This window comes from Vulpes lagopus, chromosome 1 (genome assembly GCF_018345385.1).
Source record: "Vulpes lagopus strain Blue_001 chromosome 1, ASM1834538v1, whole genome shotgun sequence".
NCBI lineage: Eukaryota > Metazoa > Chordata > Mammalia > Carnivora > Canidae > Vulpes > Vulpes lagopus.
In genome coordinates this window covers 170181229-170202470 of record NC_054824.1, presented here as the reverse complement: position 1 = coordinate 170202470, position 21242 = coordinate 170181229, and the positions used below count along the sequence as shown (strand labels likewise).

The 21242-nt window shown below is 44.0% G+C and overlaps 1 protein-coding gene across 5 annotated transcripts; it reads right to left on the bottom strand.

The window, feature by feature from the left end:
* Window positions 1-436: 436 nt before the first annotated feature.
* Window positions 437-20334, bottom strand: RNASEL (ribonuclease L). 5 transcript variants are annotated; one of them, XM_041769678.1, is made up of 7 exons: window positions 20219-20334; window positions 15383-17055; window positions 7253-7338; window positions 5831-6036; window positions 4607-4739; window positions 1800-1933; window positions 437-1120 (listed from the first exon to the last, which is right to left on the bottom strand). In XM_041769678.1, the coding sequence occupies exons 2-7, from the start codon at window positions 16857-16859 to the stop codon at window positions 982-984; spliced, it is 2175 nt and encodes a 724-aa protein (XP_041625612.1). In that variant the 5' UTR covers window positions 16860-17055; window positions 20219-20334; the 3' UTR covers window positions 437-981. The 5 variants fall into 5 exon arrangements, with proteins under 5 accessions (XP_041625612.1, XP_041625619.1, XP_041625625.1 ...); XM_041769685.1 differs by having other exon boundaries at window positions 15383-17040; window positions 20219-20325; XM_041769691.1 differs by having other exon boundaries at window positions 15383-17088; window positions 20219-20323.
* Between the last annotated feature and the right edge of the window lie 908 nt (window positions 20335-21242).

The window sequence follows — 21242 nt, the reverse complement described above, 5'->3', positions numbered from 1 at the left end:
TAGGCAAGTAGTTCAAACTCTCTGAGTCTCAAGTCTATCAGTTCTAGATGAATATTTATCAGCAAATATTTATTGAACATAATCATGTGGCAGACACTTTGCTAGGCAGTGCCCAAGTCACTAGGTGCCCGAACAAGAGATAACGATAACACCACACACATTTATACAGTGCTCTGTAAAAGTTGTATGATCTTAAGCAAGTAAGTCAAATTCTCTGAGTCTCACGTCTGTCAGTTCTTTCTCTCTCTCTCTCTCTTTTTTTAAAGAGTTTATTTTTGGGATGCCTGGGTGGCTCAGCGGTTGAGCATCTGCCTTTGGCTCAGGGGGAGAAGCAGGCTCTGTGCACAGAGCCTGCTTCTGGGATCGGGGCCCACATCGGGCTCCCTGCACAGAGCCTGCTTCTCCCTCTGTCTCTGCCTCTCTCTGTGTCTCTCATGAATAAATAAATAAAATTTTTAAAAAAATTTATTTTTAAGTAATCCCCACACCCAACATGGGGCTCAAACTCACAACCCCGAAACTAAAAGTCATATGCTCCACCAACTGAGCCAGCCAGGCACTTCAGGCACATGAGATCTGCCAGTTCTTAAATGGAGATAATAAATCCTAGCTTGCAAGGTCATTGGGAGAATTAAATAAGATAATCAATATAAAACATACAAGAACTAGAGGCCTAGGCATCCTTTGGTGCACCTGACGAGAGGTGTCTTAGCAGGATGCCCCTTACCCCAGCTCCTGCCACTAAGTTCTACCTGTAAGAACATCTAAAAAGTTTGGGCATATGCTGTTTTTTGCTATCAACATGTGGGGAATACTAGGTACTGTGTCAGGACCTGACACATCTGCTCTCTAACTCATCCTTGCAAGCCACCAGATTAGTTAATAGGCCCAGAGACTTGTGACTTGCTCAAGATCACACAGCTAAAAAGTCTCCCTGAAATCTAAAGCCTCAGCCACCACTCAGGGCTGACCTCCATTACATCAATCCTTGTTTGGATTGTGAGTTTTGGGGAAATGCTTTCTGTATTCCGTGTTCTGTAGTTTCTTATAGACATAGATGACCAGATCAGGAAATTTCATCTGCAAATACCGGGAAGGTTCTCCAATTATCAACCTGATCCTGAAATGAAACACAAACATATTGGCATGGTTGCCTCCAGATTATCTTCCCCTTTTATAGCATCTGGGCCCAGAGATCTCTTTGTTCCCTCAATTTCTAGAGCAGTGCAAGTAAGGACTTTGGAATCTGAGAGAACAAGATTCATCTCCTAACCACTCTTCAACTAATTGGCAGCTTAATGTTTGTGAACCCCAGTTTCATCATCCATAACATAGAAATGAAACAGTTCCACAATCTCTTATCTACAGTTCCAAAATCCAAAAGAACCCTCAAAACTGCAAGTTTTTTTTGTTTTTTGTTTTTTGTTTTGTGAGTTTACAGCTAAATCAGCTAAAGCTGATTTTACCAACACGGCTCTACTTTTTAGACACTTACAGCACTACCTTCACCTTATCCAGCTGTCCAGTCCCCTGCATTTCTTCCCACAAGGGAGTCACTACCCTCCTATTCAAGAGGCCTTGGCACAAGTGAGAAAGAAAGATGAGAACCTGCCAGGCATGTCCATCATTCATTGTAAGATCCTTGTGTGGGTCCTTTTCCAAACAGAAGGAAGGAATTACTTTTCATTTCATCAAAATACATTTTCTTCTAACGAAGAGCAGATATAAATTTAAAATGGGATTTTTTTTTAATCATCCTCATTTCACCTCTTACTTACAGGAACAGAAAAAATACTTACTTCTTATTTTTATCTTCATTAATATGTTCTCCCAAATTCCGGATGAACTTTAACAGATCACTTGGAGTATCCTCATAGAAATTCCCTTTTTTTTCATAAAACTTATTCATTACAGTCATAACATACTTGTCAATCTAAAAAACAAAGCATAATGCAAAACTGTGGTAGCCACACAAAATAAATCCTCACAAGATGCTAATACAAAGAGGCAAAATACAAATTTGAATACATCACCCAACTACCACTAATTAATAAAGCAAGTTAATAGAAGCAAAAAGAAGTAAATACTATACACCAAAATGCTAACTGTAGTTGTGTCTGAATGCGGGATTATAAGTAACTTTACATCCAGTATCCATTTTCCAAGTGAACTGTTTTCATGAGAAATTCAAAATATTGAAACATGGTTTAGAAATTCTTTGGTTACTATATTAGGAAATTTGCTCCTCATACTACACAATATTTTTATCCTTGTGGCCAGGCACCTCAGGCCTGGACAGGGCCACCTGTCCAAGTTGGTAATTGATGGCATTTCCCCCTTGAAAGAGGATCATTCAGACTAACATCAGACCTGACAGCCATTGCCAAAGTGAGAGTGGTTGTTTTTGTTTGGATTGGTTTTGAATTTTATTTCCAAAGGTTTCATGTTTCTCCTTGCCTCTAAGTGTCCCAGAGCCACTTCCCTCAAGTCAATGCCTTTCTCTTTGTGCTTGCACCTTTGCAGACGGCTGTCATATTTAGAAAGCATTTGGAGTAAGAGAACAACAAGCAACAACCATGAGGCCAGAGGTTCCCTCAGAAAGAAAACCGGTGACCAGACCACCCTAGTGAAGACCTGCTGAGACCGACTAAGCGTGCCACATGCAAAGCATTTGGCGAAAGGGCTGAGCAATGTCTATGTGGTGGGAGGGAGTAGCCTGTGAAGAGGAGGCAGGAGTCCACACTGGGAAACTTGGCTCCTCCGTGCTGCTGCCACTAAGCTGAATATATGACCATGGAAATGGGCAAGTCATGAAAATCAACAGAAAATCCAAGTCTTGGGGCACCTGGGTAGCTCAATGGTTGAGTGTCTGCCTTTGTCTCAGGTCGTGATCCTAGGGTCCTGGGATCAAGTCCCGCATCGGGCTCCCCGTGGGGAACCTGCTTCTCCCTCTGCCTTTGTCTCTGCCTCTCTCTGTGTCTCTCATGATTAAATAAATAAAATCTTATAAAGAAAATCCAAGTCTCGAATGGGACTAAAAAAGATAAGACTTGAAGTCAGTCAAAATTCAGTAGAAGTCTGAAGTTTAGGGGAAAGAACTGAGAAACTGAGAAACAAAAGAATGGGTTTTCCTTCAGAGCTCCGCCAACCTCTGCCTCTCTAGTCCTGGCTATTTCAGGTCACACCCCTCAATCTCAACATGCTCGGCAATTAAATGAGCTGGTGGCCTTGGTGGCATCATAGCTTCATGCAGTGAGTGGCTTTAGTACACGGCTTCCGCAGCCAGACTGCAGCCCAGCTGCAGATTCTGTTGCTGGCTCTGTACCGTTGGAAAAAAATGATTTGTCTACGCCTCCGTGTGCCCCTCTGTGAAATGGAGGTAATTAGCTCAGGGGTTGCTATAAGGATTAACTGTGGAAATTGCCATCAAGTCCTGAGAACTCTAACTGCCCTACAGTCAGCACTACGGAACTGTCAGCTGTTATTGTCATCTGCTCTGGTTTCAGACTTCTCTGTTTCCGCAAGTTTAAGTTTTAGCCAAAGTTTTATAGACGTGCATTTAGCAGAGTCATGGCACAGCTTCCGTGTCAGGAATTCAGTAGCGGACAAGACAACAGTCCCTACCCTCATGGAATCTACAGGGTAGCAGGAAAGATGGACACCACGGCAGCAAGTATGAGTGTGATGTATCATCTAGAGGCAATCGAGGGAAGGAAAGCAAAATGAGACCCAGAAACAAAGAGGTGTGGGAGAAGCAGTCCTAGATTGGGCATAGGATAGGGAAGCTGTTGGTCTCAGTTAAAGACCTGAGGATTATGGATTCTTCTGGAGTGCTCTGCACAGTCTCTGGGCTGCTCAGCATGCATCTCACACAGTCAATGTTTCTGTGGGGCTCTTGGCCCCCACAATGGGCCATGCCGTACTCCTCTTCACATGCCCACAGCCTGGCATGGGTCTAGCAGGTAACCAGTATTTGACAGATGTCTGCTAAGTAATAATGATGAAAGTTCTGGGAGGCGTCTGGGGGGCACAGTTGATTAGGCATCCAACTCTTGGTTTCAGCTCATGACCTCAGACTTGTGAGACAGAGCCCTGCCTCAGGCTCCTCACTCAGCGCAGAGCCTGCTGAAGTTTCTCTTTCTGTCTCTGTCTCCCGCTCTCCTACCTTCCCTCTCCCTCTCTAAAAATAAATAAATAAATCTTTAAAAACAATGCAATTTCCGATAGCACTGACTACTAGATCGAGATGATGACCATTTTTTTTCTGTTTTACTCTATTTAGTTCAAGTTAGATGGACCCTTTCCTGAAGAGGAGGAATTTGGAAGATCTTTTCTTCATGGGATGTTTTCTCAGGCAGAATGCAGGTGTACGTGTGGCTGTCCAGAGCTGGGCTAGACTCAGCCATCAGGGGCAGCCAATCCCTCCCTGGACCGAGAAGCCTCACTGTGAGCAGCTCCTTGGGTTAAACTCTCATGTAATCAGCTGCTTTGGTCACAATAGTAATGGGATTATTGGCCAGGCCTCTCTTAGAACCAACGTGGAGGGAAAGAACTCTAAGAAAGGAAAACGCTCCTGGGCTGGGACGAGCATAGGAACTGTTCATACCTCAGAAGTCCACTGGGCAAAAGTTCTGGAACATTCCGAACTTTCAGGTTGCAGTAGTTGGACAATCCTGCTATTACGCAATCGCTGTTTAATGTCAGATTCATTTCCAACATCCCTAAGGGTCCTATAGCGGCTAAGGATGACAGAATTATCATGGTCATTCTATTCTGCCCTCTTCAGAGAGAAAAACAATGTTACATTTTGTTTTTTTTTTTTTATAAAAGTCATAAAACCGTATCTCTAAAAATTCTGTGTGATGGAGGAGGCAGAGGCATCTCTCTCTCTCTCTCTCTCTCTCTCTCTCTGCTCTTCAGAAAACAAAACCAGAATCCAGAGAGGTTAAGTCACTGCCCCAAAGAGACACAGCCAGGAAATGTCACACTGAGAGGAGAGCCTGGGTCAGTTGGTTCTCAGCCTGACCCCTTCCCACACCACCTTTCCACTATGGTTAATTTTTCGTGTTAACTTATTTGGCCACAAGGGGCCCTGATTAAATATTATTCTAGGTGCATCTGTAAGGTGTTTCCAGATGAGATTAGCATTTGAACTGGTGAACTCAGTAAGGTAGATCACCTTCCCCAATGTGAATGATGGGCCTCATCCAATCCACCAAGGGCCTGTTTAGTGCAAAAGATGGACTTCACCCCTTCTTGTCTGATTGCTTCACTAGGCCATCAATCTTCTCTTGCCCCCAGCTCTCAGGCCTTCAGACCCTAAATGGAATCCACATCATCAGTGTCCCTGGCTTTTAGGTCTTTGGATTTGGACTAAATTTTACTACAGACTTTCCTGGGTCTCCTCCAGCTTGCAGAGGCAGATCATGAGAATTCTCAGCGTTAATACTGCATGAGCCATTTCCTTTAAAAAAAATTAAATATGTAGGGTTACCTGGGTGGCTCAGTTGGTTAAGCATCTGACTCTCGATTTTAGCTCTGGTCATGATCTCAGGGTCCTGAGACTGAGCCCTCCATGTCAAGCTCTGTGCTCAATGCAGCATCTGCTTAAGATCCTTTCTCTCTCTCTCTCTCTCTCTGCCCCTCCTATGCACATGTACACAATCTTTCTCTTGCTCTCAATTGATAAATAAAATCTTTTAAATATATATATATGTATATATATATATATATGCTTATGTTTATCATTTGTATACATACATATATCATGACTAATATACTCATTGTCTCCCTTCTGGAGGCCTGGAATATGCCATCAAGTTTTACTTACTTCTCCCAACTCCAAAAGAAGGGATGACCCAGCAGGCCACTTAGGTGCTCCAGCACATTATCTCCAGGGTTAAAGAGATGATGAATGAGGTCCCGGGTTTCCTCATCTGGAGAAAGCTGAATCATTTTTTCATGACTTTGTGTCTTCAGTGTCGCAAAAGGGAGCTCTCCCTTCTTCACCACATATAGAACCAGAAGTCCAAGGTCCTGCAGGAAAGCCACAGATCAAGCCAAAGGTATTTCTGAATTATTGCTCTATATGGAGGATGCAGTGTAGGTTATAATCAAATGGAAAGTGGGAGAAATTTCAAGGGGTCCACGGGCTCGTTAGGGAGAGAAGACATAGGTTCTCCTTGGAGAATCCTTCAAGACAGTATATAGTTTATACATAAACCCATAGTTTAGGTTTAAGGAACAAAAGATAATCCTGGAACAGAGTTGACAGGGCAGACTGCTTAGAGGAAGAGGAATTAGAGCTAGACCTTAAAGTATAGATAGAATGTCGATAAACAGAGGAGAGGAAAAATATTTTAAACAAAGGAAATGCCAGGACTCTAGCTGGAACTCGGACTTTGGGTCAGGACTATGTCAGGCAGCAGATAAAGGAGCTAGTCCAGGTCCAGGGGAACACAGTGACAGCCCTGGGAGTTAGGCCATGGCAGGGAAGAAAGGCCAAGAAGCAGGCCAGCATCTGAACTTCCCTACTGCAGGCAAGAAACCAGTCAAGGAAGGAGCTCAAATCTAGAGCCTTTTAGCAGCAAAGGCCGGATGTGCATAGAGACCTCTTGCCCCAGGGGGTTGAAAGATCTGCACCCTGGAGAACCCCCCAGGACAAAGCTGCCCTGGCAAGGCCAAAGTCAATCTGGAAGCTTTGGTCTGCAGGGGTCAGGCTCTGTTTCTGCTGTCTCCTCCCAGGAGAAACAAGCAATTTCCGGCTCTTAGCCTTTGTGGCCAAGATTGGTCTTTTTGGGGATCAATCCCATCCCTCCTATGTGTTCCAGAGGGCCTTAATATCTGTTCCTCCTGGAGTTTAGCACACAAGTCTGAAGGGAATGGAATGGAAAAAGAAATCCCATTTGCTTTATCTTCAGGCAGGAAATAGCTCCTGCAGGAATTCTGGAGGTAATTTGGACATACCTCCTGGAGGTAATTTTAGAAGGGATGTGCCATGCTCAATTTACTACCTAGCTGGAGGAGGAAGAGAGAGACCCAAAGAGATACAGACAGAAGCCACAGCAACCCAGAGAAATGCCATTGTCTGCAAGGGAGTAAAGGCAGTGAGCACTGGGATAATTAATGCCTTGAAAGTTAGTTAGAACAGTTAAAATAAAAATAACATTTAATTGGTCATAGGAAATAAGAGAATGAATAAAACAAATAAGGAAGCAGAAAGATGAAAAAGTAAACTAATGGTAGAAATTACCTCTAGATCTTTCCTGATTTCTTGTGTCTCTCCAGTCCACTTGATGCTTTTATCAAAATCTGCCAGGCAAACAGCATTCTTGGAATCTAAGGGATAGTTTGTAGAGACGCAGTGAAAAATCCTCTCTTTTCATATTGTAGTTACATAGGTACCACAATGCAATATTATCTCTGAAGAAGGCAGTAATAAAGCTTATATCTGCATGGCTGTTTACTCCTCAAGACAGTAACGTGCACTGTGTCATTGGACCTATTCAGTATCTGCCAAGGGCAAGATTTAAATTTCGCCAAGAAGTGGCTCCTGCTTTTGGCTTGAAGGAGTATAAAAAAGAAAACCGGGTAATTCCAGCAGGATGATGGTCAGGCCAACTGTATGATTCTCAAACCCCTTTTGTTCTGAACTTAAATATCAAAGATGAGTGGAAGTCCACAGCCTAACAAAGATGAACCCATGAAATCATTCAACAGGGGTCTAGTGAGGAGAAAAAATGACCATGAAGGCAGAAAACACCGCACAGATCCTATGGACTCCTGAGTCTCTGAGCAAGGAAATAGCTACAGAGTGAATACTTATACAGAGAAATGTAAAATTAATTGCAACTTTAAAAATGCTAACCGAAAGTACAGAACACTCTGGAAGTGCAGAACAAGAGCCACAGGGCTGTGTGTGGGAAAGAAGTCCTCCTTAAGGCAGTATACTTGGAGAAGATTGGTAGAATTTGTACGGAGGAATGGAGCAGAGGAAGAGAGAATCCCAGACAGGAATTCCCAACAGGAACGGAGAAAACTCTACTCTGCCGGAAAGGAGGTCCCAGGGCCTGGAGATGAGGGAAAGCCTGCAGTGAGGCTGAAGGGGCAGATGGGGAGCAGACCGTAAACCAGGAACTGTTCTCAGCTATTCCAACTAATAGATCCCCTTCCCTGTGGCCACCACTTTGAGTCCCCTGCTACTTAAATTTGCAAGTGCCTCATGGAACACTTCACACCTCTTCTAACACTTGATTTTTTTAACAAGCCCCAGTTGGTTCTTTTTCTTCTTCTTCTTTTTTTTTTTTTTTTTTTTGGTTTCAATAGACATTGTTCAAGTGCTATAAAAATGTTAAACTCTTACTCTTAGCTTCTGTACTTACAAAATCACAGACTATTAACAGTTGATGGGCAGAGTTAGGATACAATCAGCCCACTTCACCCAGGTGTCAATGAATCAGGAACCTCTTCATCCTCATTCCCACCAGAGTGATATCATCTAAGGTGATTTTTTTTTATTAAAAAGTTCACTAAATAAATAGATAACTAAACTTTCATTTAAAAAATTTTAAAAACACATATTTAGGGTACTTAGACAATTAATTTTTTGCTTATTCTATGCTTCTTATAAGTCACTTACAAGTATTTTCTCAGGTTCTCTGTCCCCTTCCTTATGCATATCCTCTAGCAGTTCTTTCATATCGTGGCTGTTGGTAGAAACTCTTCCAGGAGCCTTACATGTTTAGAAAATGTATTTCAACAAATGGTGAATGCAAAAGAATGCAAAAGAATGAAAATGGACCACTTTCTTACACAAAAATAAGCTCAAAATGGATTAAAGACCTAAATGTGAGACCTGAAACCATTAAACCTTTAGAAAAAAGCAGGCAGTAATTTCTTTGACATTGGCTGTAGGAGCATTTTTCTTTTTAGATATGTCTCCTCAGGTAAGAAAACAAAAGCAAAATTAAACTATTGGGACTACACCAAAATAAAAAGTGTCTGCACAGCAAAGGTAACCATCAGCAAAACAACAAGATGCACTACTGAATGGGTGAAGATATTTGCAAATGACACAACTGATAATGGGTTCATATCGAAAATGTATAAAGGGCATATGCAACTCAACACCAAAAAAGCCAAATAATTCAATTAGAAATGTGCAGAGATCCCGAATAGACATTTTTCCAAAGAAGACCTACAACTGGCCAACAGACACATGAAAAGATTCTCAGCATCAGTCATCATCAGGGAAATACAAATCAAAACCATGATGAGATATCACCTGTCAAAATGACTAGAATCAGAAAGACCTGAAATAACAAGTGTTGGCAAAAATGTGGAAAGAAAGGAACCCTCGTGCACTATGAGTGGGAATGTAAATTGGTGCAGCCACTGTGGAAAACAGTATAGAAGTTCGCCTAAAAATTAAAAACAGAAATAGAATTACTGGATCATATGGTAAACAAAAACACTAATTTAAAAAGTCATATGCATACTCTTGTTTACTGCAGCATAATTTACAATAACCAAGATATGGAAGCAGCCGAGGTAAAGAAGATATACATATACACACAATGGAATATTACTCGGCCATCAAAAAGGAACTCTTGCCATTTGTGACAATATTGATGGTCCTAGAGAGTATAATAATACTAAGTGAATATAATAATGCTAAGTGAAATAAGTCAGAGGAAGCCAAACACCAAATGATTTAACTCATGTCTGGAATTTAAGCAACAAAACAAATGAACAAATAAAGATAAAAAGGGACAATAGAAAAGCAGACTCTTAAAATACAGGAACAAATGGGCAGTTTCCAGGGGAGGTGGGTGGGACAATGGGTGAAATAATGGGGATTAAAGTACACTTTTGTGATGAGCACTAAGTAAGGTAGAGAACTGTTGAATCATTATACTGTACACCTGAAACTAATATATGTTAATAACATTTTAATCAAAATTACATATTTATTTTGAATCATGTGTGAACAGTAATAATTTGTTCCCTTGGTTCTGGATGCTATAACAAATTGCAATAGATGGGTGGCTTAAACAACAGAAATTTATTTCTCACAGCTCTGAACATTGGAAATCTGAGCTCAGGCTGTCCACAGGATTGGGTTCATGGTGAGGGCCCTCATATTGGTTTATAGACAGCCATCTTCTTTGCTATATCCTCATATGGTAGAAAGATAGCCATCTAGCTCTCCTTATAAGGGCACAAATCCATCCAAAGCAATTTTGAGGAAGAACAAAGCTGGAGGCATCATACTTCCTGATTTTAAACTATTTTACAAAGACCTATTAATCAAAATAGTACAGTACTAGTATAAAACCAGACACATAGATGAATGAAACAGAATCAAGAGCCCAAAAATAAATCCACACATATGCAGTCAACCAATACTTGACAAAGAAGCCAAGAAGGCTCAACAGGGAAAAGATAATCTCTTCAAAAAATGAGGTTGGAAAAACTGGATAGTTACATGCAAAAGAACGAAAGTAGAAGACTATCTTATGCCACTCACAAAAACCAATTTGAAATGGATTAAAGACTTCAATGTAAAACCTGAAACCATAAAACCCCTAGAAGAAAATATTGGGAAAAAGCACCTTGATATTGGTCTTGGCAATATTTTAATCTGACACTAAAAGCAGAAGCAACAAAAGCAAAATTGAACAAGTGGAACTACATCAAACTAAAAGCTTCTGCATGGCAAAAAAAAATCATCAACAAAATGAAAAGGCACTGTATAGAATGGAAAAAATATTTACAAATCATGTATCAGATATGGAATAAATTATATATGAAACTCATTCAACTCAATAGCAAAAATCAAATACTCTGACTAAAAAATGGGCAAACGACCCGAATAGATTTTTTCCAGAGTCAACAGGTGCATAAAAATGTGCTCAATACCAGTAATTATCAGGGAAATGCAAATCAAAACTCCAATGCAATATTATCTCACATATCTGTTAGAATAATTATCAAAAAGACAGATGATAACAAGAGATGATGAGGAGGTAGAGAAAAGGGAACCCTGTGTATTGTGGGTAGTAAATTGGTGCAGCCACGGTGGAAAACAGCATGAAGGTTTCTCAAAGATTAAGAACAGATAAAGCAGAAAAGCAGATTTGAAGGAAATGAAATCATTATCTTGAAGAGATATCTGCACTGCCAGGTTCACTGCAACATTATTTATATTAGCCAAGACATGGAAGCACACTGTGTCCACTGACAGATGGATGTGTAAATAAAAGGTGGTATATATTTATGGAATATTGTGCAGCCATTAAAAAAGAAGGAAATCCTGCCATTTATGACAACATGGATAAACCCTGAAGGTATTATGCTAAGTTTAGTAGTAGTTTAGTAGTAGCCAGACAGAGAATGACAGATGCTATATGATCTCCCTTATATGTGGAATCTAAAAAAAACTAAACTCAAAAAAAAAAAAAAAAAAACTAAACTCATAGAAGCAGTGAATAGATTAGTGGTTGCCAGTGGTAGGGGTGGGGGAAATGGCTAACGGGAGTCAAAGGGTACATACTTCCAGCTACAAGATGATTAAGTCCTGGGGATGTCATGTACAGCATAGTGACTATAGTTAACAATACTCTATTGTATACTTGAGGTTGCTAAGAGAGTAGATCTTAAAAGTTCTTACCACTCGCACACACACTGTATTGTGGAAATCATCTTGCGACATATGTGTATATTATATTATCACATGGTATGCCTTAAACTCACACAATGTTATGTGTCAATTTTATCTTAATAAAGCTGGAAAAAATTAAAAATATGTTTTTGATAATGAAAAAAAGGCACTGATGTCATTCATGAGGGCTCCACACTCATGATGTGATCACCTTCCGAAGGCTTTACCTCCAAATGCCATCATATGGAGAATCAGGGTTTCAACATATGGGGAGTACTACTCTTCAGCTGTTCGATAAGTTCTCTCTTATCAGCTCCTTCTTTTTGTATTTGGGTTGCTGATGAGAGAAGTCTCGTACCGCTCTGATTCTGGTTTTTACATGGTAATTTGTTTTCTCTTGGGAGCTTCTGAAGTTTTCCTTCCCTTTTTTCCCTTGATATTCTGATATTCCTTTAAGATGTGACTCAATGGGGTTTCTCCCTTACTTATCCTCAGCTCTTGGTGAGTCTTTTCAATAAAAGAACTATATCTATCTATAATTCTGGGACATTCTCAACTATTTTTTTCAAATTCATTCCCTTCTTCTCCCTGGAATGCCTATTAGAACTTCTGGATCTAATTCTTGACTTCTAGACCATTCTCCCTATCCATCTTTATGCTTTTCTATTATTTCCTAGAGGAATTTCTCAGGTAAATCTCCTAGCTCACTAATTTAATCTTCAACCAATCTTGAGTTTTAAACTTTTAAACAATTATATTTTAAATTTCCAAATTCTCTATTTGGTTTTTTTTTTTTTTTTTTTTTTTTTTTCTATTTGGTTTTTTTCACAAAGCTTATCTTTGCTTCTTGGATGAAATAACCTATCTTTGTTCTCTGTTTTGTTTTTGTTTTTTTTAAATTATACTTACTTTAAGTATTGTGGTTACTTAGTATGGCAAACTAAGTAAATGCCCACGTCTTAATCCCTGGAATCTGCAAATATTACTTTATATAGTCACACACACACACACACACACACAAGGACTTTGCAGATGTGATTAAGAATCTTGAAACGGGTGCCTAGGTAGCTCCGTCAGTCAAGTATCTGACTCTTGATTTAGGCTGAGGTCATAATCTCAGGGTCGTGAGACAGAGCCCTGTGTCAGGTTCTGTGGTGAGTGGGAAGCCTGCTTAAGATTCTCTCTCACTTCACTCTACCTCTCCCTGCTCATGCTCTCTTTCGAAAGAAAGAAAAAGAGAAGAAAGAAAGAAAGGAAGGAAGAAGGAAGGAAGAAAGAAAGAAAGAAAGAAAGAAAGAAAGAAAGAAAGAAAAAAGAAAAGAAAAGAAAAGAAAAGAAAAGAAAAGAAAAGAAAAGAAAAGAAAAGAAAAGAAAAGAAAAGAAAAGAGAAGAAAAGAAAAGAATCTTGAAATAGGAGAGACTATCCTGGGTTATCAGGGTGAGTCCTAAATGCAATCACACATATCCATATGCAGGGGAGGCAAAGGGAGATCTGACAACAGGAGAGAAGGAAATATGACTACAGAGGCAGAGATTGGAGTGATGTCAAAAGCCAAGGAATACTAGCTGCCCTAGAAGCGGGAAGAGCCAAAGAACAGTCTTGCCCCACAGCCTACAGAGGGAATTTAGCCTTGCAGACATGTGATGTGGGGCCAGGGGAACTGATGTTCATACTTCTTGCCTCCAGAACTGTGGGAGAATAAATTTCTATTGTTTTAAGCCACCAAGTATTGTGATAATTTGTTTCAACAACCATAGGAAACACACTCAGTTAGCTTTGTTTCTTTGGGTGTAAGTTCTATTCCATGAATCTTTTTCATGGTATCAGCACTTTATAAATACCTTAAGTGATTTTTGACTGTAAGCCTTACTTTGCAGTTGAGAATCCGTGATACCCTTTGAGTTGCTTCTGTTAATGCCATCCAACACAAGGGAGCGATGGAGGCAGTTGTCACAACTTCTGCTTTGCATTTTATTCAGTGAAACTTGGTGATAAGCAAGATATGACACTTAGGAAGGTGCTTTGGCAGAAATCTTGTGGATTTAACTGCTCTTTGTTTCTCTTGAGATCATCAACCACCCAGTATCTCAAGTAGTAGCCCGGTATGACAACAGACAGACCTGTCTGTGGGAAATGCACAGGGTGTGATCTTCCTAGTTTCTGCTGATGAAGCAATCTGCCTGTTAGCTGTCTTTTGTCCTCTCCTGCTTCTGGCTTCCATTACTCCTGAGTGGTACTTCTTTGCACTATTCCCACTTTTATGAGCTATATTTAGCTGTGGCATCCTGCTTTTGTCCTGGGCTCCTGTGTCCTTTAATCCTATCCTATTGTGGGACCCCATAAGAGAGTCCCACCATCCAGAATCCTCAAAGATTCTGTCCTGTAAAACTTTTTTGTTGTTTTAATCTCAGCTATGAATTCATTTAACAATCTTTCCCCATCATTTTAGGGATTTAACACATGGAACAGTCTGTAGTATGTGTTAGGTTCACCACCTTGAGGCAGAAATATAGTCAACTTTCTATTGTTCAAGCTTAAGAATAGAAGAGGTGGTTCCAGAAATTCCCAAGAAATGGTGGTAACCGGTAATTTTTCTTTAGAACATGATATATGCCTCTTTTGCATCAAAATCAGAAGTTAGAACTGGAAAGAACTCTGCCCTTGGCTGCCTCAAGATGACTCTGCCTCACTTTGTAGAGCTGCACATATTTCTGGCCTTTATCAGTCTCCCCGACAAAGTTGCTTAAAACCAGGAAGCACCTGTCCTCAAACTAAAAGCCATATTCCCGTAGTATTCTCATGTATACCTACTTCTTTCCAAGTCTTGTCCAGGACCTTACACTGTTCTCTGCCTTTTAATTCCTTGAAACCTCTTTTTGTCTTATTCTCTTACACCTACCTTAAATCTCAGCGCACGTCTGTAGATTGGGTGTCTGTTTCTGCTTAGCCCTCTAGACAAGTACCTGGCCTTTGCTGAGCACCTACAACATACAGGTTACCTGTGTAACACGCTGCATTTAGACCTCATAACAACCTTAGGAAGGAGGTATTATCCATCTTAAATGAGGAAACGAAGGCTCACAGACCTAAGTGACTTGTTTGAGGCTGCGAAGCTACAAAGTTGGCAGGACTAGGCTGCAAGCCTCCCTACAAGTGGCTAAAGTCAAGACTCTTTCTACTGCACCACATTGCTTCCTGGGACTTTACACTCAGCTCCGCTTCTTTCCTTTAATGCTGTTTTCATTTATTTTGTTTTTGGTGTAGGCCAGTGGGTGCTGGCTTGTTCTGTCTACTTGGAGTCTATTTCACTGTGTTGCATCTTATCTTGGCATGCCCAATTTTGACTTTGGTTTTGCCATTAAGTTTCACAGTGACTACCATCTTGCCTGAAGGAACACACCTTCAGGATTCTCTGACTCGCAGGCTACCTTAGGAATTCAAATATCGGGGCTGACTCCATCCAAAGACATACCTTCATACTTGTACTTGCCAAAGGAAATATGAGGTTAGTTCGGTATTCCATTGGCATTTGTGACCTCCATGTGGGGTAAGGATTATCCTGGTAGCAGGAGAGATAGCACTAGAATTATGAATCTGTTGCATTCATCCTCAAACTGAAATAATCCACATTTACTCTACTCCTTTCCTCTCGGTAATGAAAATCCTTTCCTTTTGTAAATAAAGACCCTGCAATATCTAAGAGAAAATTGGGGACTCACCTAGTAAGATGTTTCGTGGCTGCAGATCCTGGTGAGTGTATCCACACCGCACATGTAGTTCTTCAACAGCCTTAAATACAGATGAGAGGATGTTTCGGGCAAAGCTGTCTTCTTCATTTTCCACCACCTCCCTTCTGTGGTTGGCCAAGTACTCTTCCAGTGTCTGCTCACAGAGGGCAAGGCACACATACAGACAGTCCCTGTAGCTCTCACTCCCATAGAATGTCACCAAGTCACTGTTTGTTCGGCTACTCTGCAGACAGGACACTTCCTGTTGTCCACATGTGCTGCCTTCATAGAATCGTTTCACAGCTACTTCTTGCCCTTCATAGAACCCCAGATAGATGCCCCCTTCAGATGTGTCAGCAATTTTATATTCATCATCAATAAAGATCTTGAGTCTGCCGATCATAGGGCGGTATATTCTACGGAGATGTTCCAAGGCCTCCCCCCAGCGGGCACTCTGAGGCTTCCAGTCTTCAGCAGGACGGCACCAATCTTCTCTGGCCCCATAAGAGAGAAGCAGCCTTGCAAGGGAGCTGTCATAATTGCGCCTTGCTATCATAACCAGCTCCCCACAGTCCATGTTGGCTCCTTTGTTGCATAACAGTTTAACAATTTCCTCTAGTCTGTACTGGACAGCCAACAAAAGAGCCGTATTGCCCTCACTGTCTGTGTCATCAACCTCTATATGTTCTTGTTCCAGAAGCATCTGCACCAAACCCAAGTGCTTCTTTTCCACTGCCAGGATCAGGGGTGTCTTCCCTTTCTCTCCCCTCACATTGACATCAGCCCCATGGTCCAGCAGAAGGCGAATGATGCCCTCCATGTTTCTACCATCAGAGCTCCTAAACACATGAATCAAAGCATTTCTGCCCATATTGTCACAGGCGTTGACATCTGCTCCCATCTCATCAAGGAGGATCTTCACGACATCTACATGTCCATGTTCGGCAGCATCCATTAGAGCTGTGGCCCCTCCTTTTTTAAGCCTCTTTTGATCCTCCTTTGTCCTTCGACTCAAATTCACATTCGCCCCATTCTCATACAGGAATCTTAAGGCTTCAACCCTACAGTTCACAGCGGCTTCCATGAAAGCTGTGAAGCCATTCGCATCACACTCATTGACATCTGCTCCTTTAGAAAGGAAAAGCTTGAGCAGCTTCACATTTCCCACAATCCCAGCGAGGATGAAGGGAGTAGCCTCATTCTTCTTCTTCAGAAAAGGGTCAGCACCATAACGAAGCAGAAGATCCACGATGTCCTCCCGACAAATTTGTACCGCAATATGCAAAGGTGACCAGCCCCATTCCTTTTCCTGGAAGTTGGCATCAGCCCCTTCTTCAAGCAACTGCTGGATCAGCTTAATGTCTTCTTTTTTAATAGCTTGGATCAACTGATTGCCATCCACTGATGTCCTCCTATTGCTGGAGGGTGTAGGTCTCTCCTGAAGGTTGTTATGGCTCTTGGTCTCCATGAAGGTAATTATCACTGGCTACAACTCTGTGCCTTTTCTTTGAGAATATGAAAATTTATCTTCTTGGGACTTGATCAAAGAGAGTTGGAGCTTTTGAATTATAAGGGTAAACAAGGATTATCTGGCTATGGACCAGCAATACGAGGCAGAAAATACTCTTGGGAGTCTTCTGACATTCCACCTGGAGTTGAGAGTGCTATTTTGTAATTTTATAACAGTGAGAAAGCATCTGAATTAGAAAAATTAATTTTACTAGTAACTTTTTCAAAAATATGTCTACTTATTTATATAGAACTTTTACTATAGAATGTTATAAACATATATAAATTAAAAACAAGAAAATTATTACCCTCTAGTCCCACCACCCAGAAACAGGTATTGTTAATATTTTTGTATATTTATTTTTTGTTTTGTTTTGTATTTATTTAGAGAGAGAGAAAATACAAGCAAGTGGAGGGGCAGAGGGAGAGGGAATCTCAAGCCGACTCTGCACTGTGCATGGAGCCCACCACAGGGCTCGAGCTCATGACCCTGAGATCATGACCCAAACCAAAAACAAGAGTCAGATTCTAAACCAACTGAACCACCCCGGTGCCCCTATTTTAGTACATTTCTATGAGTTTTTAAAAAATAGTTAAAATTATGCTATGTAAAGGATACTGTATAAATATCCTGCCTTCTTTCATTAAGTGCTATAGTATAAATAATTTCTTATGTTATCACAAAGTCTTTTAAAACACTTTTAATGGCTATGCAATATGCCACCAGTCAGTTGTTTCGTTTCCCTATTGCTGAATAGTCTTTAAAAACAATTTTTAAACAAGATTTTTAAAATTAGAATTTTCAAACAACTCTAAATAATGTTGCAGTAAATTCAGCTTTCTAAAGCTTATTTTGTTATTTTAAATCTTATAATACATTTCTTATGATAGACTCCCAAGAACTGAATGGTCAAAGTGTAACAGCATGCCAACAGGTCTTAAATGTTAATTTGCTTGAAGCTTATCTACTCTTTGCTTGCTGACCTAAGTCTCTTGATCTGTAGCAGAACTTGCTTACTTTCCTTGAGATTTCCTTGAGACCACTGGCCTTGAGGAGGGAAGGACCAGATTTTCTCAGAAGAGAAGGCCTGACTACAATCAGATACAGCTGCCACATAATCCAACATGCCTGTTGAGGGTCATATTGACATAAGACAACTATCTGGGCCCCTGCTGCTCCTGCAAACAGCCATGCCTTTCCCTGTTAAAACCCCCTCTCTGGATGGGGAAGATGCTCTTTGAGATGTTAGTTTGCCATCTTCCCAGGTTGCCAGCTTCCTATATAAAGCAACCTTTCCTTTCCCACCACCACCTGCCTCTTGAATATGGATTTTTGAGGAGCCAGCCACCAAACCTGAGTTTGGAACTGGTTCTCTGTCCAGTAACAAAAGGATATAATTGTCTTAAAAATTCTCCACCTATGTTAATAAATTTCTTCCGATGTCATATAAACACACTCTTACTAGAAATAGATGGCCTCTCAAAAAAAAAAAAAAAAAAAAAAAAAACTTCATTTATAGGAGAAAAAAAAAAGTGTTCTGTGTCAATTTGCATTTCTTACACCTTGGGAAAGCTGATCCCTCCCAGGGCATTCCAGGCTCTGTGCGTGCCTTCTTCACGCATATGCGCTTCTATTCAAAGTAGTATAAGAGCAATGGAAAGAGCTTAGCCTCCAATCTCACAAGATTTTAAGTTTGAAATCTTGGTCATTTAACCTCAGACTGTTAACTTCCTAATTGTGTCACATGATGCTACTCTCAAGTTTCTGTTCCCCTCAAAAGGGGGCAACAATAGATGCAGTCATGCATGCAGAGTAGGGCAAATACTAGGCATTCAATAAATGAGAGACTCACTAATATCCCGTCCTGAAAAAAGTCAGCAATTCCTTCTCTCCCCATCCATGTGCGCGCACACACACGCACACACACGCACACACACACACACACACACACTCTACACAAAGGGGGGGATCCCGGTGGTGTCTAGTCCAACGGCGCTCCCCCCAGTGTGAGCAACAGAGCCGAATTCAGGCACTGCGGGGCCCCAAGCCGTCCCTGGCCCCTGCACCCCTGCACCCCTGCACCCCCGCACCCCCGCACCTGCGACAGACCCGGGAAGCGCCGTCTGCCCGCGCCCGCCGCTCGCCGCCCCCAGGCCCCGCCCTCCGAGAGCGGGGGGCGCGCCCAGGCCAGCGCGGCGGGGGGTTCCCGCTGCAACGGGCGGGGGGGGCCGGCGGCCTTCGGTCGAGGGGCAGAGACAGGAAGCAGGTCCGGGACGCCGCCGGGGTCACACCCGAGCGGAGGCACAGCGCAGCGGCAGCCGCCCACGGACAAGCCCGTTTTCGGTTTCGTTTCCTCCCGGGGAGCAGCGGCACCCGCCAAAGCCAGAGGGCCCGGACCGGCGCCGCGCCGACTGGCAATTCGCGGGTCGCCCAGCCCCCGCCCGGGGCCGCAGGGCTCTGCCCCCCGCGCCCCGCCCCTCCGACGGCCCCGCAGCCCCCCGCAGCCCGCAGAGCCTGTAGCCCCCCGGAGCCCTCTCTTCTGCAGAGCCCGGAGCCCCCCTCCGCCCGCAGAGCCCGGAGCCCCCAGCCCCCCCCCGCAGCCCCCCGGACCCCCCTTCGGCCCGCAGAGCCCGGAGCCCCCAGCCCCCCGGAGCCCCCCTGCAGCCCCCCGGAGCCCCCCCTCCGCCCGCAGAGCCCGGAGCCCCCAGCCCCCCGGAGCCCCCCCGCAGCCCGCAGAGCCCGGAGCCCCCAGCCCCCCGGAGCCCCCCTGCAGCCCCCCGGAGCCCCCCCTCCGCCCGCAGAGCCCGGAGCCCCCAGCCCCCCGGAGCCCCCCCGCAGCCCGCAGAGCCCGGAGCCCCCAGCCCCCCGGAGCCCCCCTGCAGCCCCCCGGAGCCCCCCCTCCGCCCGCAGAGCCCGGAGCCCCCAGCCCCCCGGAGCCCCCCCGCAGCCCGCAGAGCCCGGAGCCCCCAGCCCCCCGGAGCCCCCCCTCCGCCCGCAGAGCCCGGAGCCCCCAGCCCCCCGGAGCCCCCCCGCAGCCCGCAAAGCCCGGAGCCCCCAGCCCCCCGGAGCCCCCCCGCAGCCCGCAGAGCCCGGAGCCCCCAGCCCCCCGGAGCCCCCCCGCAGCCCGCAGAGCCCGGAGCCCCCCTGCAGCCCCCCGGAGCCCCCCCGCAGCCCGCAGAGCCCGGAGCCCCCAGCCCCCCGGAGCCCCCCTGCAGCCCCCCGGGCCCCCTCCTTCTGCAGAGCCCGCAGCCCCCCGGAGCCCGCAGGGGGAGCGATTTCTCAAGCTCCCGCAGCTCTCCCCTTCGTGCCCCTCTCACCTCCTACACTCAGACGCTCTCCCTTTGGGAGCATTCAGCCGCCCAACACTGTCGCCAGCCCGAAAGCACTTCCTCTCCGAGGTCGCCGAGGCCGCGGGGAGGAGCGGGAGGAGCGGGAGGAGCGGGAGGAGCGGAAGGAGCGGGAGGAGCCGGGAGCACGAAGCGGGGCGGAGCTGACGGCGCGGTTAGCCCTCGGGAGGACCGGGAGGCCTCAGCGCTGGGCTGGCCGCAGGGCCAAGACCCAGCTGATCGCCGTTTGGCCCCTTAGGCTTCCAGGCCACAGCTTCCAGCGTCATCTTGACCACGTTATTCCAAATCCCCTGCCGCCTCCTTTTTTAAAAATATTTTATTTAGGGAGCCCTGGGGTGGCTCAGTGGTTTAGCGCCGGCCTTTGGCCCGGGGCGCCGTCCTGGGGTCCCGGGATCGAGTCCCGCGTCAGGGTTCCTGCATGGAGCCTGCTTCTCCCTCTGCCTGTATCTCTGCCTCTATCATAAATAAATAAATAAATAAATAAATAAATAAATAAATAAATAAATAAATAAATCTTTAAAAAATATATTTTTTTAATTTAAATTCAATTTGCTAACATAGTGTAACACCCAGTGCTCCTGCCTTCTTGAGGCAAGTGAGTGCTTAATATTTATGGAACATCACCTGCGGTGTGCGGGGCGCCCTGCCCATTGCTCTGTAAGTGACAGGACCCCAGTTAAGCCCTAACAATCCTGATGATGATGAAACTGAAGCTCCCAGAAACTACACCAACCCAGAGCCCAAGCTCCCTCACTCACCAAACCGTCTCAACTCTCTGTCCTGGAGGCTCAGAGGCCTCCTCAGAAAGGCCCCAGGCTCACAGTGAGGGACCCTGTCCTGCAGCCAGCACTGTGGCAGTTTAGGGGAGTGGCAGTTCTGGGGAGTGGCAGCAGGTGGGGCGGATGGTTTTGCTATGCTGAGTTTCATGTGTTTTTTTTGTTTGTTTGTTTTTTGTCATATGGTTTTTTTAAGACTCATTCCTGCTCTAGAAGTT

What these genes read in the sequence shown, in the direction of transcription:
- RNASEL (XM_041769678.1), bottom strand. Translation starts at nt 16,859, where the DNA reads ATGGAGACCAAGAGCCATAACAACCTTCAGGAGAGACCTACACCCTCC. An exon ending in GCCACGAAACATCTTACTAG is followed by an intron (nt 7,339 to 15,382) that starts GTGAGTCCCCAA and finishes ACTATCCCTTAG; the next exon opens with ATTCCAAGAATGCTGTTTGC. An exon ending in AATGAAGATAAAAATAAGAA is followed by an intron (nt 1,121 to 1,799) that starts GTAAGTATTTTT and finishes GTTTCATTTCAG; the next exon opens with GATCAGGTTGATAATTGGAG.